The 24,257-nt window shown below is 53.1% G+C and overlaps 1 protein-coding gene across 1 annotated transcript in view; it reads right to left on the bottom strand.

The window, feature by feature from the left end:
* CFAP65 (cilia and flagella associated protein 65) overlaps positions 1–24,257 on the bottom strand; it is a gene marked incomplete at both ends in the record, with an annotated part of 40,472 nt that overhangs the window by 9,007 nt on the left and 7,208 nt on the right. Inside the window, 19 exons of the mRNA XM_079783118.1 lie at positions 191–367; positions 4,405–4,533; positions 4,819–5,032; positions 6,107–6,235; positions 6,661–6,811; positions 7,022–7,180; positions 8,064–8,288; positions 8,799–9,044; positions 9,752–9,889; positions 11,514–11,873; positions 12,083–12,283; positions 12,701–12,966; positions 13,340–13,562; positions 14,093–14,232; positions 14,526–14,725; positions 14,911–15,077; positions 15,575–15,677; positions 16,089–16,273; positions 19,780–19,925. Coding sequence (XP_079639244.1) covers positions 191–367; positions 4,405–4,533; positions 4,819–5,032; positions 6,107–6,235; positions 6,661–6,811; positions 7,022–7,180; positions 8,064–8,288; positions 8,799–9,044; positions 9,752–9,889; positions 11,514–11,873; positions 12,083–12,283; positions 12,701–12,966; positions 13,340–13,562; positions 14,093–14,232; positions 14,526–14,725; positions 14,911–15,077; positions 15,575–15,677; positions 16,089–16,273; positions 19,780–19,925 — 3,559 coding nt within the window. The remainder of the gene's footprint in view (positions 1–190; positions 368–4,404; positions 4,534–4,818; positions 5,033–6,106; positions 6,236–6,660; positions 6,812–7,021; positions 7,181–8,063; positions 8,289–8,798; positions 9,045–9,751; positions 9,890–11,513; positions 11,874–12,082; positions 12,284–12,700; positions 12,967–13,339; positions 13,563–14,092; positions 14,233–14,525; positions 14,726–14,910; positions 15,078–15,574; positions 15,678–16,088; positions 16,274–19,779; positions 19,926–24,257) is intronic.

The raw sequence follows: 24,257 nt of genomic DNA on the forward strand, positions 1-24,257 counted from the left end.
CCCTGAGTTGGGAAGGGACAAGAAGGGAATTAAACCTCCCCTGTAGGTGGGAAGGCAGGGTCCTCCCAGGGTGGTAGCTGCTCAGGGTACCCTGGAATCACACAGTACAAGGCCAGGATTCTCCAGGAGCCAGGGGAAAGGAGGGATCTCCAGGACTGGAAGTGCAGGGGGGTGGGGGAGGGGGGAGCACCTGTATTTGAGCTCCACCACCTGCTCCTGCCCAGGACTCAGGCTCCCAGTCTTGGGGCTGATAGAGAATATGCAATTGTCCTGTACGCGCATGTGGTGCAGCTCGGTGCTGTCAAACTCTGTTTGCTCTGCCCACAGCTCCAGGTCGATCTGCTGGTCACTTGGAAAGAGAAAGGCCCTGGGAGGGGGTACAAAGCAGGAGGGGTGAAGCCTCTTAGTCAGAATAGAGAGGAGGGAGCTCTGAACCCCAGGAGGGATGGGGGCAGTCTCCTCCATGCCTCCCTGCTTCATCCCATCTGGCAAGCTGTCCCATGCATGGCTGGGCAAACGTGGCTGCTGTAGACTGTCATTGCACAATGGCTACACAGGAATTGAAGGCCGGGCAGGCTCCTATTGTGGGTTCAGGGGCTCAAGGGGGTCGCTTATATATGTGGGTCACTTAGAGCTGCCCATTAATCCTGGAAGGTTTTCTGTGACAAAACTCCTAGGAAGGTCCATTTGAGGCTCCTAAGAATGCCAGCAGTACCAACCCGGGCCCCCAGGAGGGACCGTGTCCAGCTTGGGCACAGGGCAGAGAACGGAGGTCCCAGCAGGACTTCCATTCTGGAATCTGAAGAAAGGTGGGCCTAGATTAATGCCCCTGAAATGCCTGGTGCTGTAGTAAAGTAGACACTGCACTTGCTGACAAAACAAGCGACAAAGGGGGCCCAAGATCACAACCTGAGATCTGGCACAGAGATGGCCCCAAACTGACAGAGGCTGTGAACAGGGAGAAGTCAGAGGGAAAGAGAAAATGGTCAACAAATCTGAAAAGGCTCAATGGGAGTTGGAAAAAGCAGATCAAAACTCCCTCCAGTTGATCTGAAATATTTTCACATCAGAAATGTGAAGAGTTACATCCAATGCTGTTATGTCTAAGAAGAAGAGATACCCTCAAAAGTAGGTAGGGAGAGAAGAATCTGCTGCCACCTTTTTTGGTAGGAATTTGGAATAAAAAAATGTATATGCCCTCTGAACAGAAATTATATTTTGGGAAAGTAACATGCAGAAATAAATGCACACACACACAAATATTTATTATAACCTCCTTTGTAGTGGCAAAATAAAAAGCACGGGGAACAACTAATGTCATCCAATAAAGGAGTGGTTTAATAATTTATGGCCATGTAATGGGATATTATGCAACTACTAAAAAGAATGAGCTAGATCTGTATATTGATCTGTATTTATCTAAAGGGAATGTTATTGATATAATGCTGAGCAGAAAGTAGTATGTAAAATGTGCTATTACTGTAAAACGGAGAGAGAGAGAGAGAGAGAGAGAGAGAGAGAGAGAGAGAGAGAGAGAGAGAATGAATAACCCTGTAGCTTTCGCTGGGTCTGTATGCTGTGGAGGAAGCTCTCATCACTTCAGCAGAGCGGACTTGAAGAGGGCAGGGGAAGTTCTTACTTTTCTCCCATCACCTTGTATCGGTTGACTTGTTACAGGTGAATAAACGGCCTTTGTCATTTTTATCTGGGGGATATTGACCAGTGGAGATCTTGTTATTTGGGCGGTCGTCTAAATAGTTTCAATACTTCCATTTCCCTCACCGCCTTCACCCAGTCTCCCTCCAAATAATCCTGAGCCCCTTTTCCCTGATGATCCTCTGGTGTGGGCTTCCCCATCGGGGACTGCAGCAGCCTCCCCACCTGTCCCCCTGCCTCAAACTGCTAATCCGTTTCTCTCTCCTCAACCCAGACCAGAGTGACAGGCCTGGTAAGTAGATGATGTCTTTGCCCTTCATCCCAGTTTACACCCCATCAATGCTCTTGGGAAGAAGTCCAAACTCTCAGAAGGAGAAGGATTCTAAGGCTTAGACCTTGGCCCCTGCTGGATCCCCTCGGCCACACCCGAGGTCCTACCCTGCCTCCCCATCAACGCTCCAGTCATACTGGGCCCTTTCCTCTTACCCACGTACAAGCCAGGTGCTCGGTTGGAAGGTTCTGTGCATCTCCCTGTGCTTCTCCGGAGGCTGCAGGCCTAGCTTAGTTGTAGCTTCCTCCAGGAAGCCTTTCTCACGTCCAAAAAGGAGTGAGGTGGCCTCCTGTGCCGCACACTTCTTTCACAGCACACATCACCCCGCACCACAGGCTTGTCTGCCCAGAGAGCCTTGCTGCAGGGCCTGGGTTCGCCTGCATTTCTATCTGAGAGCCAGCCTGGACCCTGTGCCTAGGAAGCCCCCGGGAAAATTTAGCCAATGACCCACTGAGTGCACCAGGAAGCAAATGAGGTTAGCCGGCCCCTGTATGGAATCTCCCCTTAAATACTAGGCCCCTAGTATTCTCTGCACCCAGGGCAGAGGTGTCAGGGGAGGGGTGTCAGGGGAGGCCTCGAAGGGAGTGGGCAGTGGTGTGGCTCCCTGCTCCCCCCATGCTCTCCTCATCCTTGGGATTCTTACTCCATCTGCCCTGCCGGCTGCTGCCTCCAGGCCAAGTCCACACTCCCCGTTTCTTGCTGGTCTTGGCAAGAATGAAACCTTCAGTTTGTTCTTTATAAACTCAGCCGAGACCAGCTAGAATTTTCAAAAATAGCCTTCTAAGGAAGGGCAGGGAAACACAACACACAGAAAGCCTAGAAGAGTCCAGCCATCCAAGGAAGGTTCCCTGTGCCTGGGCTCCTGGAAGAAGCATAGACTGCTTCCTGAACCTCCAGTGATCTCCCGACGGATGGGCCCCGTGCATGGGCACTCTGCCTGGGTTTCCTCTCGCCTCGGTTTCCAGCAACCTGGATCCTCTCCACAGAGAGTGGGAGCTGGCTTGCTCCTTCACAAACACACATGCACACACAATCCACCAAAATACCCTGCTCCATGCCAGGACACAGGCCAGCGCCGCTTTTCCTGCATACACCCCCCCCCCCTCCCCGCAGCCCCATTGGACCTGGCTCCTGGCCACTAAAGAGCCAGTGAATGGCGGATCCAGATCTCAAAATGGGCCCTAGGCCTTCCCCATTGGCCAGCAGCCCTGCCTGCCAAGCTTCCTTAGTCATTCAGGGCCAGAGCCCTCAGTTACTCAGAGTCCAGCCCTCCTCAGCAGGAGCCGCCTGGGGAGCCAGTGTCCCCAGCAACCTCCACAGGGAGGGGCAGGGTAACCCAGAGTAAGGGGCATTACACCCCCAAGACTCTGCTCAGGCAGGAAGGTTCCTGAGGTCCCAGATGCCTCTGCCTGAGTATTTTCCACCTCATCCACCCACTGCCACGCCCAGGCTGGACTCCTGGCTCTCTCCCCGGCCTGACCCAGATGGGACGCTTCTCTCTCACCTCCATTTAGCCAAGGAAAGTTGGAAGTCATCAAAAGGAAGTTTACTAGGAAATCAAGGCGCGTGGCAGAGACAGGGAGGAAGAACAAGAAAAAGCCCTGGCGTGGAAACGGGATGTTTACTGGGCACAAGCTCGGGCCCCGTGGGAGGAAAGCCAAGCACAGGAAGGGCCAAGCGTGTGGCTTGGGTCTCCGGCCTGGGCCCCAGGTGACTGGGGAAGTGCAGCCTGCCCCGGGCCAGCCTCCACCCTCCCGCAGCCCCACGGGGCTTCGCTCAGTCACACCTTCCTCCCTGACCCCATGGTAGCAGCAGATCCCTGTCTTTCTCCCCCACCCCCCCACCCCACCTGAGACCCTCTACTCACCCCCATGCAGGCCCTGTTCTCACTGGATTGGGGCTCTGTCAGGGGTGCCCCAGCGCCCAGCACAGTGCCTGGTACACAAGAGCAGATCTAAGCCTTGCTGACTAAGTGGTGTGGGCAGGGGCCCTGGAGTTGGACAAATCTGGGGTCAAACCTGGCTGTGCTGAGTGCTTAGCCTCCTGTCTGTGAACCAGTGAGCAAAGGAAGACTTCCCACATGGTTGGTGTGAGGCTTGGAGGAAAAAGGCTTGTGAAGCAGAGCCTGGCATGGAGCAGATGCTCAGTGGACGCTTCTCATTCATTAAATACTGAGATGACAGTGCCATCTCCAGCAGGTGATGCCACCACTTCCCAGCCTGTGGTCATGTCTCAGCCAGCGACAGGCCCTGCATCCTGCTGGGCAGCCACAGTCCCACCCTGGCCGCCACAGCCCATTGATGGGGTGCCCACTTTCACAGATGCCAGGCAGCCAGGTCTACCAGCAGCAAGTGAGGGCCTCCAGCACCTACCCCCCCCCCCCAGGCCCCTAGCCCCCACCCCCATGCCAGCCCTACCAGTCCAGGGGCACCACTCCGATGTTCTTCAAGGCCAGGAGCACCACAGAGGGTGGGGCCTCTATGGGCGCTACCCCAAAATTGAAGTCGAGCTTCAGAGGGGTGTAGATGGGGGGGATCGGACTTGTGCTGTGTGGAGCAGAGAAATGGGCTCAGAGACAGGAATAAGAAGAGGGGGGCCTCCCAGGGGCTTGGCACTCATCGCCCTGCAGGTGGAATTAGGGACGCTGGGACTTGGGCAGCACTTAGGATGCCAAGCCGATCCCTGCCTTCCCAAGGCCCCTCTAGGGATGGGCAAGGATTTGGGAGGAGTTAGGGAGCCACTTCTTTGACAGGGCCTGGTGCTGAGGGTGTGGACAGAGAGCTCCAAGAATATCCCCAACAGGCCCTGGCCCCCTCCCAGGCTCGGCTCACCTGTGCCGGGTGGGCACCTTGTACATGAGTTCTCCGGGGGTGGGGTCACGCTCCAGGTAGTTGTTGAGCAAGTCCAGGGAGAAGAGATACCACAGGTGCCTGCGGGTGATGCCCCCAGCGCTGCCCAAGGAGCAGACATCCAGGACGGAGAGTACGGGGTACACGGCTGTCAGGAAGACGCGGCACAGCTCCCGCTTCTCCCCAATGTTGTTATCTGGGGGAGAGGGATGTGGGCGAGAGGAGTGGGCTCACCTCCCGGCTCCCCTGGGGCGGGGCCTGAGGGACCCCTGGGACCCTGGTTAGGAGCAGCAGATGTCTCCCAGGCTGTGGGACGTTTCCAGCGACAGCCAGCCCTTGTCTGATGCTTGCACATACCAGGCACAGTCCTAAGTGCTTCACACACACCACTGTTTAATGTGCACCGTACTTGTGTTCAAACTAATTCTTACTATCAGTTTTATTGGACATAATTTATATGCCATAAAGTTAACCCTTTACCGCATACAATTCAGTGTTCTCTCGTATATTCAGACCTGTGCAACCATCCCCACTATCTAATTTTAGAATATTTCCATCACCCCAAAAAGAAACCCAGTAGCTGTAATTCCCATTCTCCCCTCCCTCCACCTCTGATGACCCTAATCTACTGTTTCTATAGATTTGCCCATTCCGGATGTTTCACATACATGGAACCATATACTATGTGGCTTTTTGTGAATGGATTTTTTCACTTGACATGTTTTCAAGGTTCTTCCATGTGGTAACCTGTATCAGTACTGCTTTCCTTTTTCTTGCCTGTGCACTGTTATTATCCCCATTTTACAGATGTGGAAAATGAGGCACAGGGAGGTTAAACAACCTGCTAAGATTACATAGCTAATAAGTGCAGGAGCCAGATCCAGTCCCAGGCAGTCTGGCTCAAGTCCACACTCTGAGCCACTCTTCTTACTGCCCTGGATGCTGTCCCGTGCCCCCAACAGCTCCATTCCACCGAGGAGGAAGCTGAGGCCCAGGGCAGCTGAGGGTTTGCCTGAGATCCCACAGTAAATCAGCACAGCTCTAAACTCTTCACTGAGCCTACACAGGTGTCACATGCCCAGACACCCACACAGACAGAGGTAGTTGGTATGAGATACACACACCAGACACACAAAAAGTGCGCCCTAGGACACTCACACTTAGTCAGCTAGCTCTGCCTGGACCCTCCGCATCTCCCCACCCAAGTCCTGCTCACACAGCCCTCCCCCTTTCCTCCAAGCCCTGAATCTGTGTCAGGTGGCCCAGGTACCTCTATGCGAGAGGAGAGAGTAACTGATGGTCCAGGAGAACTGGGATCGGTGTTTGGGACAGGCGGTCAGGCAGATGGTGTCCTGGGACCAGGGTGGCATGCTCCCCTCTGTGTGGTCCAGCTGAAGAGCTGCTCAGGGATGACCCGGGGGGGGGGGGGGTCAAGGGCAGAAGGCCCTCAGTGCAGGTCAGAGAGGCTCTGCCTCTCCTGCTCCTTTCCAGATACCCTCCCGGGGCTGGCAGAGCACTGGCTGCAGAGTAGGCTCTGAGCCAGAAAATGGGGAGCAGAGTCCCCCCTCCCAGACCAAGACAGAGGGCATCTGTCTTTGTGTCATTGGCACCTTGCTAAACAGCCTGTGAGGTAGGTGCTGCCATTAGCCCCGCTTTACAGATGAGGAAGCTGAGGCTCAGAGAGGGCCAGCCCAGTGCCATACCTCTAGAAAGTAGAAGCACCAAGTTTTAAGCTCTACTTTGCCTGCCCACAAACCGTGGTCTGATTACCCAGTCTTAACCAGTGCCCGCCTCCCTGGCCCCAGCCCCAGCCCAGGCCAGTACCAAGGGGGTCTTTGCTGATACTCTCAGGGCTGTGCTGCTCCAGGAACAGGCGATAATCGAGGGTGCAGTTGCCTTCATTATGGAGCACCAGCAACCTGGACTGCTGGCTGTTCACCACCACGTTCCCAAAGTCCAGCTCCTTCTCCTTTGCCTGAGGGCCAGAGTCAGCCAGCCAGGGTAGGGGGCTCCCCCAGCCCCCCAGCCCTGGCTTTCCCACCCCTGAGTCCCCAAGGAAGGGCAGTTCCAGGGGTACGGGCCAGGGGCCAGAGGGCTCCCATCACCTGCTCTCTCAGAGTTGGGTCCCCTGGGATACACTGACCCCCAGCACTCCCCCCCAACCCACCGGGATTCTCCCACTCACAGAGATGGTGCTGGTGATGCCCATGCCCACCAGCCGGATAATGTAGTGGGTGGTGGTGTGGGGCTTAGCGTTTGAGGGCAGGCCGGCTTCCCATATCCACACCCCCACTCGGAACAGGTACTTGGTCTCCTCCAGAGGGCTAAAGGTCCATGTCAGCATCTATGTCACAGAGATTCTCCCTGCGTGGGGCCTTCGGGAACCCCCGCCTCTCCGCCCAGGCTGTCTGAAGTCCCATTGCAGGACATCAAGCGATGGTAACCCTTCCTGAGTGTTTACCTTACCCACACACTACATATCATGTTATTTCCCAAAGCCTCTCAATCCTTTGTCCCCACCAGGGAAGTGGTATTATTTTAGTGCCTCATTTTCTGATGAGAAGCTGGAGATTCAGAGAATTGGGGTAACTTGCCCAAGGTCACACAGTGGTGAGGGCACTTGATGGGAGCTGGGTGTGAACTCTCAAGGCTGAACCAGAGTCTGTCTCTTGCCTTGCCGATTACTACCCCTACATTTGTTAGTGGTTTGTGGCCTGTTTTGGCCTCCCAACTAGTCTATAAGGCCCTAGACCAGGATGCTAGCTTGGGTCCCAGCCTGTGCTCCCCTCCAGACAGCCACTGGGACCTCTAGGAGTCCCTTTCCTCACTTCTGGCCCAAATCCAGCGGCTCCAAACCACCTCCCGGTGATCTCACGGTTTTGGGTGACCATGGGTGGAGGGTGGACTCATCCCTGGGCAGTGGCATCAGAAACCCTGGCTTAAGTCCCAGCTTTGCACCTCCTAATTTATAATCTTAGTGAATGGGTTTTCTTCTTTAAGTCTTAATTCTTCTTTATAAAATGGGAAGTGATGATAATGGTAACAACCACATCTACTTGTAAGACTGGGGGAGGTGACTATGGATTGAATAGGAGGTGACTATGGATCAAGTGGGAAGTGCACAAAGTAAGCCTGGCCCCTGATAGGCATGAGTAAGAGATGACGGTTGAGGTGAGGGTGGCGGGTACCCTTTCCTCTGGCCTTGGGCAGTGGGGCAGGGAACTCACGAGGCTCTCATTTGGTTGGATAAGCCCCCTGCCGGGCTGGACGGTCAGCATCTTTCGGTACTGCTGGGAGACCCTCCACTCAAACTCCAGGGGCAAACGTGAGGGGTTGCGGAAGGTGAAGAGGCTGGTGGAGGAGCAGCCCACCCGGGTGGGCTTGAAGAAGATGCTTTTGGAGGTGTCCAGCTTCAGCTGCAGTGGCTCCTCCCGGCTCTGCATGATCACCTCCTGGGGCCAAAGGAGGGAGGTCAGTACCCTGACTTCACCCCGCAGCCCTGGATCCCCTGAATGTCCAGGAAGCCATGGGTGGGTAGCTCCAAGGGGCTGCAAAGGCCCTCCGCCAGCCTGGGCCTGGGCCTGGGCCTGGGCAGCTTCGGTCGAAGGCAGAGTGGATCAGGACGGACCCAGATTCTTGGAAAGAGCTCAGGGACTGATGGTTCCGCCACCGCAGACCCTTTCTCTGGCCTGGCCCTTTTACCACCTGCAGGTATGCGTCTTATGTTGCCTTGCTCCTTCCTGTTGAACTTCTGAACCCCTTTTCTTGACCCAGACCCCATAAGGGGCCTGCAGTGGAGAGAGAGCTGCTCGCCTCCCTGCCATGTACTTCCTGAAGGAGCAGCAGGCCCTTGGCTACTGTAAGTGAACTTGAGGCCAACACCAGCATGTGGCTTTGAAAAGGGAGCAACCCCAGACTATGGCTCACTCCCAAGGATCCAGGCCCCTACCCCTGCCTCCTACCTTGAGATATTGGGGGCAAAAATTGAACTGGAAGTAAAAAACGTGCTGCTTCCAGGCATTGCCCTTGGGGTAGGTACAGATGAGGAAGATCTGGTGGGCCCCAGGGGCCAGGAGGCCCGAGCTGGGCCGCAGGGTGATGTCTGGGCTGCTCTTGGGGGCCAGGTTGAAGGTCAGCATCAGGGAGCCTTTGTTGGTGAGGAGCAGGCTGCGGTAGGAGGCCTCACTGGGAGATACTGCAGGAAACAGCTGGGGTGCGAGAGAAGAGGGACGCAGGCTCAGATCTACAGGCCTTCCCACCCCTGACACACACACTCAGGGAGTGGAGGGAGGCCACAGCTTGGCACCAAAAAAATGCTTCAGTCCTCCAGAGACCTCCAGACAGGGAGATGGAGTGACCATAGGAACTGGCCCCAGGAAACAGGCCTCCAAGACCCCTCCTCAAGGTTAAGGAGGAGTTCTTTCATTTTAGGGCACCCTCAAACCATCTTTTCGAAGAACCTGCTTTCAGAGGTCCTGGTTCAGGAGCTCTGGGATGAACAGCTCCTTCTAGATGATTCTCCTGCAGGTGGCCGAGGGGAACCCCACTTTGAGAAAGTGAAAGCCCCAGCAATCCCAGCAGGGGCTCATTCTGTGGTGTCCTACCCCTGACAGGTGTTCAGTAAACGGGGCACAGACAAATGAAGGAGCTGGAGCATTTTAAACCTGAGTGAGAGGACAGGGTTGTATTTCAGATGAAACAGGCAGGGACCAGCTGTCTAAGCCCCAGGCTCTCCTCAGTGCCAGGGCCGTGGCCCAGGAGAGAGTCCCCAGGGGCTGACGGTGAGGAGGTTGGGACAGCTAGGGAGGGTGCTTGGATGCGTTTCTCAGACCATCAGAGAAGGGAGAGGGATCTGAAGGCCATGGCAGAAGCCAGGCTCCCTGCCCACCGCCCACTATTGCTGGGCCATGCTCACCGTGGGGGCGTCCAAGGAATACTGGGGGATGTGGTGCTCCAAGGCAGCACCGTAGCTGTGGCCTCGCGCCCGGAGTGTCAGGCACCAGGAGGGGCACACAGTGCAGTCCTCCTCAATATTATTGAAGCTCTGCAGCACCTACGGGGGGGCCAGATCCACGGACAGGCTCAGAGTCCTGTGCCCGACCCTGTGTGGCACCCCAGCTTGCCCCCTGCACTGCAGGAGTCCTCATCGGGCCCCTCCTGCTGCACACCTGGCTCCCCACACTGAGCACTCAGCAACCGCCCGTCAGTCCTCACACCAGCCCTAGGACATCCTGGAGAAATGTGCTTAGAGAGACGCTGGCCAATGGAAATACGAGAGCCACAAATGTGAGCCACAGACATAATTTTAAAGGTTCTAGGAACCACATTAATAAAGTGAAACACATGAAATTAATTTCTATTATGTTTTATTTAACCCAATAAGATCTTATTTCAACATATAATCAGTATATGTGATTTGCGAAGTATTTTACATTCTTTTCATGCTAAGTCTTTGAAATCCAGAGTGTCTTCTACCCTTAAAGCACATCTCAACTTGGACTGGCCCCATTTCAAGTGCTTGGTGGCCCCCTGTGGCTGGTGGCTGCTGTGGCGGGCAGCACAGGGCTAGGCATGCAACTTAAAATCTGATGTGCTGCCCGGCTGGTGTGGTTCAGCAGTTGAGTCTCAATCCAGGAACCAAGAGGTCACTGGTTTGATTGCCAGTCAGGGCACAGGCCTGGCTTACAGGTTCAATCCCGAGTAGGGGGCATGCAGAAGGCAACCAATCAATGATTCCCTCTCATCATTGATGTTTCTATCTCTCTCTCCCTTCCTCTCTCTCTAAAAATCAATAAAGGAAAAAAAAAAATCTGACAGGCTCGGCCTCGGCCAAGGCAGGTGTCCACAGCCTCATTCCTACAGACTTCCACATTCCACTGCCAAGCTATTAGAATGGAGACAATTAAAGACTCAGTTTTAGAAAGACTTCTCGGAAGTTTGGATATGACCTCGTTTATAGATGAAAAGACCAGGGCTCAGAGACATCAAGGGACTTGCCCAGGGTCACATGGCTGGTGAAGGACTCTAATGTTGACTGCACTGCTCAAGTCTTCTCTGGGCCCCACCACCCAGGCCACTGGGAAAGACAGTGAGGTGGGCAGAGCTGAGAGGGAAGGGAGAGAAAGGGCAGGACTGACTGGAGATGAGGAGAGAGTCATGTGTGCCTGGGACTGAGGCTGGGCTGAGGTCAGCCTATGCACGGAGTTTCCTGGCCAAGGGAAGCTGTGCTGTGCTAGCAGCCCCCACCCCCCAACACACACACCTAATTACCTGGCGCCCCTGTCCCCCAGGCCCTGGTTCCTGTCCCCAGCCCCTTTAGAGGGACTTCTTCCTACTTCAAGGACTAGAAGAGAAGCCAGGAGCAACTCCTCCTCCTACACCAGAATTTCCCCTGGGCTGGACCCAGCTGAGCTCTCCCTCTGGAGGGGGTGGGAGGCCACACATGACTGAGACATAATCACACAAGACAAGAAGGCCCTCAGCCAAGGCAGGCCCTGAGCCTGGGAGAAAACAAACCAGTAAGGCTACTTTCCAGCCAAGAAGCCAAGGAGAAGAGCCTGGCAAGGAGACAAGAGGATAGATCCTATAGGACCCCTCTGTCACCCCCTCAGACCCCTCCCTGCCATTCACTCTGGGCCAGAGAACCCGCCTTCCCCGTCCTGTATGCCTGCACACACCTTATAGATGGCGAAGGCTTCGAGCTCCACGGCACAGAGAGAGTTTGGGTGAGGCGGGTGGAAGTGTAGGCGCATGGCTGTGGACTTGAGCGGGGGCACATCGCAGGTTTCTGGGGTCACCCAGAAGGGGCAGTTAGACCTGTGTGTCCAGACCACAGTGATCTTGCCCTTGGTGTGGTTCACCAGGCACAGTGGGACAGGGTTGGGATCCTCAGGTCCGGTGCAGGCACCAAAATCCACCTCGACCGGCTCCAGGCTGACGGGTGGAGGGAAGATGGCCAAGTCCTTGGTGCCATCTAAGAAGTACTCAGTCATGGGGGGGATGACGGGATACTGCAGCGCCGGCACGTCCTCCAGGTCCTGGTGGGAGAGACAAGCGGGTGGAGGCCCAGCTGCATTCCTCCTGCATGCCCCTCACCTGTATGGTTCTTTCTGGAAAAAGCTGCCAGAACTCTGCACAGGTCCCCTCCACCACGCTATGGGGCACAGGACTGCCCAAGAATTGCTAGAGAAGGGGGCATGAATCTGGGAGGTAGCCTGCCCTCAGGGCCCAGTGGGGTCCATCGAACCTCCATGGGAATCATGAGGGCCCCGTTCTTATCCTGTTCCAGCTTCTTCTCGCTCAGCATCTGGCCCAGGATGTCAGGTGGGTAGAGCGTCAGGCCCCGAGCCAGGTGTGTGCGGTACCAAACGAGGTGCTGAGGCTTCAGGATGGCCGGCTTGGTGCTGTCTGAGTGGCAGGTCCCGATCAGGTCCAGGAACAGTGGGTCCTGTGACATTTGTCCGTGTGAAGCTGGATTTCAGCCCCCACTCACCACCAGCTGGTCAGGGCACAGTTTGAATGAGCTTGGGTTGGGGTGCTCACTTCAAGGTTATTGGCCCTGCACGTGCAATGTGAGGTAAGGTCCAATCCCCCTCTCCCTAGCAACAGCATCAGAAAAGTCCCTGGCCTGGAGCAGTCAGGGCAAAGTGGGCACACCCACATGACTTAGTAAACTTCGGGTGCCTCTGGCCATGCTGTGGCTCCAAAGCCAAGCTGAAGCTCTGGAGGAGACGATCCAGGCAGACAGCCTCAGAAGTTCAAGACAACAGAGGTGAGCACCAAGCGTTGTCTTTATGATGGGGCCTCAGATTGGTCCCTCCAGCTCCCAGGGAAGCCCCTCCTTGACCCCTCCCTCCCTACTCACCTGGTGGTGGATGAGACAGGCCACCCGCCGAAAGTAGATGATGGGGTGAGTGGGCTGGAAGGCACAGAGCAGGGTCATGCGGGTCTTGCCCACCAGGGTCCCGAAGGTGGGCCTGATGCTGAAGACACTCTCCTGGCAGTCAATGGCAAACTGGAAGTGGGCCGTGCAGTCCGATTTGTTCTCAATCCACAGGGGCTGCTCTGAGCGCTCTCCGAGGTGGATCCAGCTGAAATTGATGCAGTAGTGCTGCAGGGACACATCAGGACCTGGGCATAGGAGATGGGGTCCCTGTGAGTGGGCCCTGCCGCCTGGGTGGGGCTGGACTATCAGCCTCCCCCAGGGTGCCTCAGAAGGGGTCCCACTGATGGGAGGTGGTGCTGCCTGGAGACAGAAGGCCAGGCTGGAAAGGCTGGGAGCCCAGCAGCCTGAGCAGACCTCCAGGTCCCCAGGAGTGAGGGCAGGCACATGATCTCCAGGTGTCCTCAACTGATTCCTCACTGAGTCCACCAGGGGGCAGCAGACACAGAGGCTGAAGGGCAAGGAGGCAGCCGGCTCTTAGCAGGCAAGGAGCATTTCCCAGTCCTAAGCATGGGCTGCTCCTGTCCCCAGAGAATTGCAGCATCCTGGGATTGCCAGTACCTCTACAGAAACCAACGACTTTGAGCAGGGTTTGGGAGGCACAACCAGAGGGCATAACAGTCACGTAGTCCATAGTTCTGACGTCCAAGGTCTTGGGGTGGAAAAACAACGACACATATTTCTTCTTTCCTGGGTGCACGATGCCATAGGCCGTGGGACATGAGAAGGCCTGGTCTTTGGGCAGCATGTCTTGGGCCACTTCAATTCTGAAGGGGGCACACACCTGTGGGCCAGGTGAGAACAAGAGGAGTCAGGTCACAAGGTGGGGCAGTCTGTCATTACCAAGGTGCCTAGCCCAGGGGGTCAGGGCAGCTGGCATCCAGCCTGTGCCTCACTTGTCAACTTTGGGCATGGTGACCCTACCTCCACCAGGAGTAAGGAAGGGGCCCTGCAGTAAGGTGGGGGAGGTTCCTTGTTGCTCTGTACTGGGACTGACCAGAGGGGTACCTACCCCGGCCAAAGGTACCATAAAGGCTAGCTGTGGTTCTGGGGTCAGGACAGTCCTAGGGCTGATCTGGGGATTGATCTGGAGGATCAGGGAATACCGAAGCCCAGTCCCCCAGCTGAGAGGAGAGGAGGACACAGGTTGACACATAAGTGTATCAATAGACATGGGTCATGTGAGGCTTGGAGCCAAAGGTGTGGAAAGGGGGAGATTCTGTACAGGGGTGGGTGTCAGGAGCACCCAGCCCTATGGTCCTGAGTCCTGCCCCCACTCCCCTCCCCCCCCTCCCCCCCGCACAGGATGTATACCACTGATGGATTATACAGCTTGATTTGCCTCTCGGCGGTGCAGCCCACAGCCACAGAGCCAAAGTGCAGCACTTTCTGGAAGCCCTCGACGTCCTTGTCCTCTGGTCGCTTTATGCTTACTAGCAGCTGGGCACATTTGCCTGAGGCAGAGTTGGGGGGGGCTCTTGGGGAAAAACTGACCAGGGTCTTTGTGGCCCCAGCTGAACAGCCCCCTGAAGAAGGTAGGTGAACCCAGAGAAACACTAGTCTATGACATCAAGGAAGGCAAAGAAAAGGCAAAGCCTGCAAGGCTGGGGGTGGACAGGAAGTTTGTGGAGGTCCCGGGGGGGCCAGGCCAGGGCAGAAGGTGGGGTAAGGGGGGCACATGGAGGCTTTAAGACCCAGGGCAGTGCAGCAGGTGGGCTATGGGGACAGGTGAGAGGCTGAGCCTCACCTGCAGCCTGCAGCTGGATGTTGCTCTTCTGCTTGCTGCCCTCCCCATACCAGCACGTGGCCTGGACTTCATAGATGATAGCCATAAGAGGCTGAAAGGTCACCTTGATCTGGCAAGCCTGGCCTGGCTGCAGCAGGCCTGTGCTGGGCAGCATCTGGAATGGGCTTGAGAACTCCCAGGTGAAGAAGGTAGGCAGGTCCCTGGAGGGTGGGGCAAGTCAGAGCCATTGGGCTCCTTATGCTCACTGCCCCTGCTTTAGAAAGGTAGAGGTGCTGGGCAGCACTCTTTACTCCCCCTACCCTTCTCCCCACCAGATGGGCCAGTCTCTCTTCTCCCAGGTACCCTCTTGCTCTCACCACCTCTGAGCCTCAGCCACTCCCCTCACCCTACATTGTCCAGGCAGAACCAGGCCTCAGCCATGTCCCCCATGGCACACATGGGCAACTGCAGGGTCGGCGGGCAGATCAGATTGTGGCAAGGCAGGGCGGCCCTCAGGTCCACAAAGAACTCCCCCTCTTCTTTCTCAAACCACAGCTGGTCCATGTACTCCTTCTGCAGTGTGGGGGAGGGGGGCAGAGGCAGTCCTTGACCAGTCGTACCTGGGTGGTACTCAGGGACCTTACATTCCTCCCCAGCCCATGGCCATCCCCCCAAACCACTGAGGGGTGGGCTAGGCTATGGCTCTCCATCTCAGTCTCTGAAGAGAGGTTTGGTTATCTGTGCTCTACCATTGTCTTGGTCTCAGAGATATGGGGCCTCTTTTGTGGGGAACAACGTATTTCGGGGGAACATCCTGAGAGCAGGAAGAGGCCAAGGAACCTGGGGCTTTCTGATGACCAGTATAGTAGTACAGCCCGCATCCAACTGGATTGAGTTTAGGCTCTAATGAGTTTAGGGTCTAAGCCTCTCCAGGGCTTCCCCAGCTGGAGTTTTGCTGCAGTTGGCAGGGGTGTGCATGGTGCGGGGCAGGGGCTCCTTGTTGCTCTGTCAGTTCCAAGGTCACTGTGCATGTGTCGGCATTGCCCTCTGCTCACCATGGTGAGCCTTACCTCCTCCAGAGGCCGGAAGATGATGGGGAGTGTGAAGGTTATGCCCGGGCTCAGGAAGATTGTCTGAGGCATGGCCGTGAAGAAGAACTTGGTCTTGGGGGGCCTGCAGGAGAGAACCAGAAGACAAGCACTTCAGGGTCAGGGCAAAGTGATAAGGGAAGACCCTGGAAAGCTGAGAGAGCTTGAGTCCTTGAGACCATAAAGGGGGAAACCCAGGGCTCTGTCACAGGAGGACCTGTCTCCCTTGTTTTACTATTCTTCTTACAGACCTTTATAGGTAGGGCTAGTGTTCCAATGGGGAGGGACGTAATAGAAGGAGCTTTGGACACTGTTATTCCATTATTTAATCTGACCGCATGGGTTCCACTTTCGATAATTCTTCAAACTGCACGTGTTTTTATACTCTTCTGAATTCACCTAACATTTTACTGGTAAAAGTTTTTTTAAAAAAAGAGCGCCTGCTTTGGGGGCTTGAGAGATCAGGGGCTGGGTCCCTGACCACTCATACTCGTACCTGTACTTCATCTTCTGGATTTTCAAGGATAGATTTTTCAGAACCAGGTTCTTGGTGATCTCCTTCCCTAGCTCCCAGCCTTTCCATAGCAGCTCCTCAGCCATCTCAATGCCCCAGACGACCTTCTTCTTCACTTTGTCCTGCTTCTTTGAGAAGCACACCTGAGCGTCCCTGGAGCTGGTTGGCTGTTCAGTTGCCAGAGACAGAAGGACGAATTATTGGAGCAGGATTCAAAGATCCTGAGAACAGGCAAAGATCTGTCTACTCCAGAAAGTAATGTATCACACCCCAGCCCTGAGGGGCAGGCAGACCCTGGAATCAGATATTATCTCTACCAAGATCACCAGAATGGTTTTCCAACTAGATTCCTGCCCCTAAAGCCTTCCTTGGGTCACCTCATCTGGTCCTTCCATCGGCACTCTTAGCGCTCTTAGCTAGCCTTTTGTGTGCCTCAATGCACCCTTAGATATCACTCCTCTCAGATGCTGCCTCCTCCTCCTTCCTCCTCATCCTACCCCTTTACTACAGAAGCCTCTGCCAGCTGGAGTGGTATATCCCAGGCACTTTCCAGACCACAGTGATACTCCGCCATTCCCTCTCCTCCCTCAACTGGCTGGTGGAATAGAGGAAGGAGCCAATTTGCCTGCAACCAACCCCCACCCCACGCCCTGACTTTGGGGCCACTCCAAGCACTACTCCTGATGACACTAGAGGTGCCATGTGCCAATGCTTCCTGTCTGTAATCCCTATCTATTTGAGGAGGGAGGGGGATGGGCAAACCCCTGGGGGGCAAGGTGGAAGGAGGATGAACCAGGTGCCTCTTCCTGCCACAGTCATTGCTATGAAGGCTCAACTCATTGCCATTTTATCTTTGACCAAAGATCACTTTTATATTGTTACTAGAGGCCAAGTGTATGAAATTCGTGCACTGGTAGGATCCTTAGTGGCTGCCGGCTACTGGCCAGGTACTCCCTCCCTTCCCCCAGCTGCCTGCCGCTGCTGCTGCCACTAGCTGAGGGCCTCCCTCCCTTCCCCTGGCCAGCCCCGCCTCCTGGTCAAACTCCCATTCAACTCCCAATCAAGGGTACAATTTGTATACTACGCTTTTATTATATAGGATATAGCATACGGAATATTCATCTGTTCAACAAATATTTGTTGACTACCTATTATGAGCCAGACACTGAGCTAGGAGCCAGGACAGCAATAGTGAATACGACTGGCAAATCCCTCCTCTCTTGGAGGTTATACTCTCAATGTCAATATTTGCAGAGTGTCAGCTGGCCAACATCGTATTTTCTTTCCCAATTTTTCCATGAAGAAAAGGTGACATGGGTGAGTGAGGGTAATTTATTATAAATATCAGTTGGTGCATCAATCAACCAGGAAAACAGAAGCCACTCTGGATATTTAAAATAAAAAATTAAATGTACAACCAGAAGATAATAAAGTAACCCGAAGTTAGAAACATCAAGAAGCTGCAACCAGCCCTAGCCGATTTGGCTCAGTGGATAGAGCATCAGCCTGGGGACTGAAGGGTCGCTGGTTTGATTCTGGTCAAGAGCACATGCCTGAGTTGTGGGCTCAATCCCACAGTAGGGGGCATGCAGGAGGCAGCCAATCAATGATTCTCTCTCATCGTTGATGTTTCTCTCTCTCCCTCTCCCTTCCTCTCTGAAATCAATTGTAACTATTTTCTCTCTTTCCCACGAGAGCGGGTCCAGTTCTTGAGTAGAGGAGCTGGGGATTGAGAAATAAAAGAATGAAAGAGACAAGACACAAAATGGAAGGAAAAAAGCTGGGAACCGGGTGGGACTGCTGCCCTCTTCTGCTGGGAGAAACAGTGACCCAGAGCCCATGCAGCATGTTTATTTTATACCCCAAAATACCAGGAAGTTTCACCAAAAGTCAAGACAAAGGAGATTATTTGCATTCTTGAGTAGGCCCCAGCATTCCTGGTGCTTGAATGGATTTACATATCAAAACCCACTACCCGACACCTGGGCTGAAATGAAGGTCAAGCTGATAACACCCTTGCCTTTTTGGCAAAGCGTGTTCTCAGGGCGTGGCTTTGCCTGTCGCCTTGGGTTCAGCTGACAATTTAAAGAAATGCCCATGTGCCTTCCCAGATGCTCTCTACAATCAATAAAAAAATATTCTATATAATAAAAGGGTAATATGCAAATTGACCCTAACGGCAGAATGACCAGAACAACCACTGGACCAGTCACTCTGAGGTGCACTGACCACCTCTTGGTCCCTTCCCCTGGCCGTCAGGTACCGATCACCCGATGGTGAACGGGGAACCGGGGGTGGGTGGTGGCAGGGGGCAGGGCCAGCTGTGGCAGCTGGGGAAGATGGCCCTGATCACAGGCCAGGCCTAGGGACCGTACCTGCAATGAATTTCATGTGCCGGGCCTCTAGTATATCCTATCTAATAAAGAGGGAATATGCTAATTGACTGTCCCGCCCTCAAAGATGGAGGCGCCCACAGCCAATAAGGAGGGAATATGTTAATTGACTGCCACCCCCTGAAAGATGGTGGTGTCTATAGCCACAAGATGGTGCGCCCAGTCCCCTAAGCCCCGCTGGGGTGGCAGGTGTGCAGCAAGGCCGGGCCCAGCTGGCGGGCCCAGCCACTCCATGCGCCTGCCTCCAGAGACACCCTCCTCAGCCCCCCAGCTGCCCAGGACTGGCCCGATGCGCAGGCAAGCCTCGGATGGTGGCTGCCCAGCTGCCCAGGGCTGACCCGAGGTGCAGGCAAGCCTCAGATGGCGGCTGCCCAACTGTCCAGGGCCGCCTGAAGCTCAGTTAACCAGGGCCAGCCGAGGCTTGTGCTGCCGGCAGTGGCAGCAGCAGAGGTGTGATGGGGGTGTCGCCTTCCCCTGATCACCAGGTTGCCTCCCGCCCCTGAATTTTCATGCACAGGGCCTCTAGTATATATATAAAGAAGCTGCAACCACACCTAGGTTAGATGAGGTGGTGGGGTTCTCTGAGACCACAGGCCTGTCCGGTGTGCATTGGAGTCACAGGGAGATGCAACTGCTATTGCAGATGGAGAGGGTGGAGAGGGCAGAAGAGAAATACTCTGGCTTCACCCCTCCTCCCACCTTCCAATCTCCTGCCAGCTCAGAGTAGAGCAGGGAAGGGTAGTAAGTGAATCTTCAGGCAAACAGGCCTGGAATGGCACAGATGGAGGGGTGAGATGACCCTGTCCACAGGGAGGCAAGTGCAACCACCACCACATCTAAGGATTCACAAACACAGGCACACGCTGCCTCAAAGACAAAGCCATACCCTGTACTCCCACCATTAGACCACCACTCCCCACTCCTGCTCTGTCACATAGAGAGAACCCTACAAGCTGCAAAAAGTAATCGACATCTATGTGTTGGTCAAAAACAAAGTCCTAGGGGTCATGACAAGAAGAGCCTTCTGAAGGAAAAGAGAGCTCCTGGCTACTCTATCAGCCTCCAACTCACATCACCCTAGAGCCCTCCCACCACAGTCACTCACTGCTACCACCATGCCAGCCAGCTTGGTGCTCCATCTGTACAGGGTCTACATCTGGGTTTAGACAGGAGAGTCAGATCCTTTCAGATTCCTACCCACCCCTCCCCTGCCACCCCTCCATCAGCCCTAGCCCTGTTGTACCCTGCCTCACCTGCCCCGGATGTGGGCTCGCACGGACACTGACATTGCTACTGCTGCTGCAGGCACTCATGGCAATACTGCTGCCAGTGACCGTAGGAATGGCCGTTGTGCTGGTACTCAGGTATGATGTGGAGGCCATGGTATGATCCCTGCTGTCCCTCGTCCTTGTGATGGGGCTTGGGGCTACAAAAAGTAACCAACATCTACATATTGATAAAGCACCAAGTCCTCGGGGTCATGACAAGAAGAGCCTTCTGAGGGAAAAGAGAGCCCCTGGATAAGCCGGATGTTCCTGCCAGTCTGGAGCTGGGAAGAGACCAGAGGAGAGACAGGAGGGACATGAAAAAGAGAGGCCGATGGAGTAGACTCCCCATGGCCATCATTATCACGGAAGAGTGCCTGGTTCCCAGCTCTGGCAACAGATGTGAGATGGCACCATGAGGAATGAGCCTGAATGAGATCCAGGGCTTTGCCTGGGAGCCTAGAGAATCATCGTTCGGCGAAGGCACCTGGAAGAGGAGCCCTGCCCTCCATGGCATTTCCTAGAAAGCCCCCCAGTGAGACTTACTGAAGCATATGCGTTACCTTTGTCTGGCTTTTACTCTCTGTATCTTTCCCCTGAATGTGTCTTGATCCTGTGAGGAGAAGAATAAGGAGCAAAGAGGCTAATGAGACTGGCGGGCTCTCAGTCTTCTGGGTTTTCTCTATCAGTATGCCACCTGTGGCCCTGGTTTAAAGTAAGCACTCACTGAAATAATGACTCCTTCCAAGGATAAATGAATCAACTTTTAAAGCAAAGGAATCTATGGGTGGACTAGAGCTAAACATTATATGCAAATGTATAGGCAAATTATATGCAAAATATCATGTGTATGGGAATGTGACCTTTACCAGGGAGAGCGTCCACAGCTTTCACCAAATACTCAAAATGATGCTTGGCCCTCCTCTAGGGGAACAGACAAGGGTCCCAAATGGCTGTGGCTCCATCTCCTCAAATACCCTCTTCCTTTAGCAGACTTCCTTCAGCACACACACCCATGTGTGGCTATCATCAATCTAATATCTTTTTTGAACATATGTATATTTTGCAGACAACTCAGTATCCTTCCCCAATTCTTTGAATAACAATAACAAAATTAATAAAAAAAACTTCTACTGACATTTACTGAGAACTTACCATGGGCCAGGCAGTGTTGTAAGGCCTTCACATGTACTTTAATTCTTAAAACAGTTTATGAGTAGATGTGGCTTGTCTTTTATTTGGCCTAAAGTTATCTCTTTTTAGGTTTGGGGGTCAGCTCCTTATTATAATACATTATGCTTTAGTAGACAATGTTATGGTCACCCTTTAGAAATTTACATACTTCCATCAGACACTCTCCCATCCCCTCCCCACCACCCACCCAGAGCAAAAGATTCTTCTGTTCATTCAGAATCTGTTTATTTCCTAATTGGCAACATCTCCAAAAACTCTGATTAGATTCATTCTGTCTTAGATTCCTTCCTTCCTTCCTTCCTTCCTTCCTTCCTTCCTTCCTTCCTTCCTTCCTTCCTTCCTTCCTTCACAAAGCATTTACTGAATGCCTGTTAGTCACTGGACAAGAAAGGTAAGGCCCCTACCTTCGACTGTGACGTGTACGTTCAAATGGAATCAAAGAAATGCAAGCTGAGGAAACAGAGAAGAGGGTCCCCTTACTTTTTGCTACTAGATGGCTTTGTAGTTCTACCCTGATTCATTAATGCCCGTGACTTCAGGGCTCTGAAAAAGTCTCCAGTCAGCACATGGAACATCCCAGTGAGTGTAGAAGAAATGAGAGAGGATGAGGTAGAAAGCTGGTCCAGGTCAGGGTTTAGGACTTAGAAGAGTGAGCACTGGTCCTGGAACAAGGAAAACTGGGTTCCGGTATCTGCTTATAGATTCATTTGAGATGGGAAAGTTTCTCCAAATCCCCGAGCCTCAGTCTCCTCACCTGTAAAATGAGGGTTATGCTAACTATTTCACAAAGTTAATGCCAAGCTCAAATGAAATAAAGGATTTGAAAAAGCCCTAGGTAAACTTATGTTACTATAATTAACAACCATAACCTCTACATTGGCCTGCACTACTCTTCCAAAAGACACACATCTGCAGTCATTGCAAGGCGGTGGTGTTTTTCAATCAAATTTTCTAACTTCAAGGACTTTAAAAAATATATAGTCAGTTTGCTTTATTTTCTAATTTCCAATCTGAAAATTCCTAAATGACCAGTGGGGAAAGTGGCAGGTCGTTGTGTAGAGTTGGGGGAGGAAGAAATAGGTAAAATGAAGGGACAAAATTTACTTACAGTTGTTCCTCCTTTCTCTTCGGGATTCTAGTCTGATTGATCTCGTCCAAGTCTCAGTTCCACGGGACTCTGAAGGGCAAGGAGGGGACCCCGGGCCGCTTCACTGAGGAGGCGATCTCCGCGGCAGATAACCTTCCCTGGCCACTCGCGCAGCTCCTGAGTCCCCGAGATCAACGCTCAAAACTCACACCGCCGCCTTGTTGTCGTCTCCATAGATACAGGACGCCAGGGCGCGTCGATTCCTGGTATCCTAGGGCAACTACGGCAGCCCAAATGAGTCATGGCTCAGAGAAGGCGAAAGCGCTGTCCATCTTTTAAGTCCTACCCTCATTGTTCATTTTACGACTTCCCTTGCAAATAGTACTGGGCTTCTAACCAGTTGCAACATGGTATGTATAGTCCCTTGTTTATCGTGACATCCTCGCAATCGTGACTTTAATTGACGACCAAATTCATAGGAAGCTATTACATGGACTCATCACCTGAGTGGGAGTGGTTCCTGTTCTTTCCCGACATGAGTTGGTGACACAGGGTCAGAATCTCAAGCGGAACTTCATTCTGTGATTGCAATTGTTAATTTAAAAGCAGCCCACAGCATTTCTCATTTGCACATTGTTTTGCAAATGGCTTCCTTTTGCTGGTTGGAGAGAATGTGTCCTTATCTCCTGACCAGCACAAAGTTAACTCTTTGAAGGGATCTGAAGGTTAATGTATGAAGAAGGCATTGTTATACATACTCTGGATTTCTGGACCCTTTGTTCATTAGTCTGGATGAATTGTGGGGGAGGGTCTCATTTGGTGAAGATGCCTTTGACGGTTGAAGCCAAAAGTCTCAAAGTTCATTCGTGGACAATTAAAGATGTTTCACTACCAAGGGCAGTAATGGGGACTGGTGTTAAGGGGAGAAACCTTAATGAGTCTAGGGGTAAATCCAAAAAATAAATTCTCATTTTGGGAAAGTTGGGGTTTACTCGTGAAAGGTAAAAGATAGACTTTGTTGACAAAGTGGACTGAGTTGGAGGGGCTTAATCGCAAGGAACAACAACAGCCTGTAATTATTGGAATCGAGAGTCGGAGATCACATGGCCAGATGCTGGCTGGACTGCAGGGAAGGGACAGGCCAAGGGCCTGTTAAGTTATGCAAGCACAGTTAGGTTTGGAGTTTACTTGGGATCAAGGAATGTAGAACTCTGAGCTTAGAACTGGTTTTATTTTTTTTAAATATATTTTATTGATTTTTCACAGAGAGGAAGAGAGACAGAGAGTTAGAAACATCGATGATAGAGAAACATCGATCAGTTGCCTCTTGCACACCCCCCACTTGGGATGTGCCCGCAACCAAGGTACATGCCCTTGACCGGAATCGAACCCGGGACCCTTCAGTCCGCAGGCCGACGCTCTATCCACTGAGCCAAACCGGTCTCGGCTAGAACTGGTTTTAATGTTATTCTCAGACCTGATATTTGGGCATGATAACTTTTATGCTGTTTATAGTTTCTATAATGATTTCATTTTTGTTTTCCCCTATGCTCTTTTGAAATGGTCAGCCTGACTCAGCTGGAACGATGGGACCTGTTTGTTCATTTTTAGGTCAAAAAGAAATAGGGAGCAGTGACTCTGGGGCAAGGCTTGGTGGTGGCCTCAGGAATCCCAGAGACAAAACCACAAGCAGAGCCCTAGCCAGTTTGGCTCAGTGGATAGAACGTCAGCCTGCAGACTGAAGGATCCCCAGTTCGATTCCAGTCAAGGCCACATTCCCAGGGCTGTGGGCTCAATCCCTAGTAAGGGGCATGCAGGAGGCAGCCAATTGATGATTTTCTCTCATCATTGATGTTTCTATCTTTCTTACTCCCCTTCCTCTCTGAAATCAATTTTTTTAAAAAGTAGGAGGAAAAGCTCATGCTTGGAGCCACACATCCTTGTGCCTCTTCACTGGGGGACTGTCCCTCCAGAGAACTGCCCAAACCTTGGTGGATTCTTGACTTGGGAATTCTTAGTAGCATTGACATAAGAAACGTCCAAATGTTTTTATGAATTTATCTGAGCCAAACTGGCAGGAAGCAAAATCTCAATGAACTGAGAAAAAACTGCAGAATGGCAGTTTTGCAGCTTATTTTATACATTAGAATAAAAGGAGGAGACATAAGGAGGGTTACATAAAATACATAGATGGTAAGTTAAGGGAGCGGGA

This window comes from Cnephaeus nilssonii (genome assembly GCF_951640355.1).
Source record: "Cnephaeus nilssonii genome assembly, chromosome: 10".
Classification (NCBI taxonomy): Eukaryota; Metazoa; Chordata; class Mammalia; order Chiroptera; family Vespertilionidae; genus Cnephaeus; species Cnephaeus nilssonii.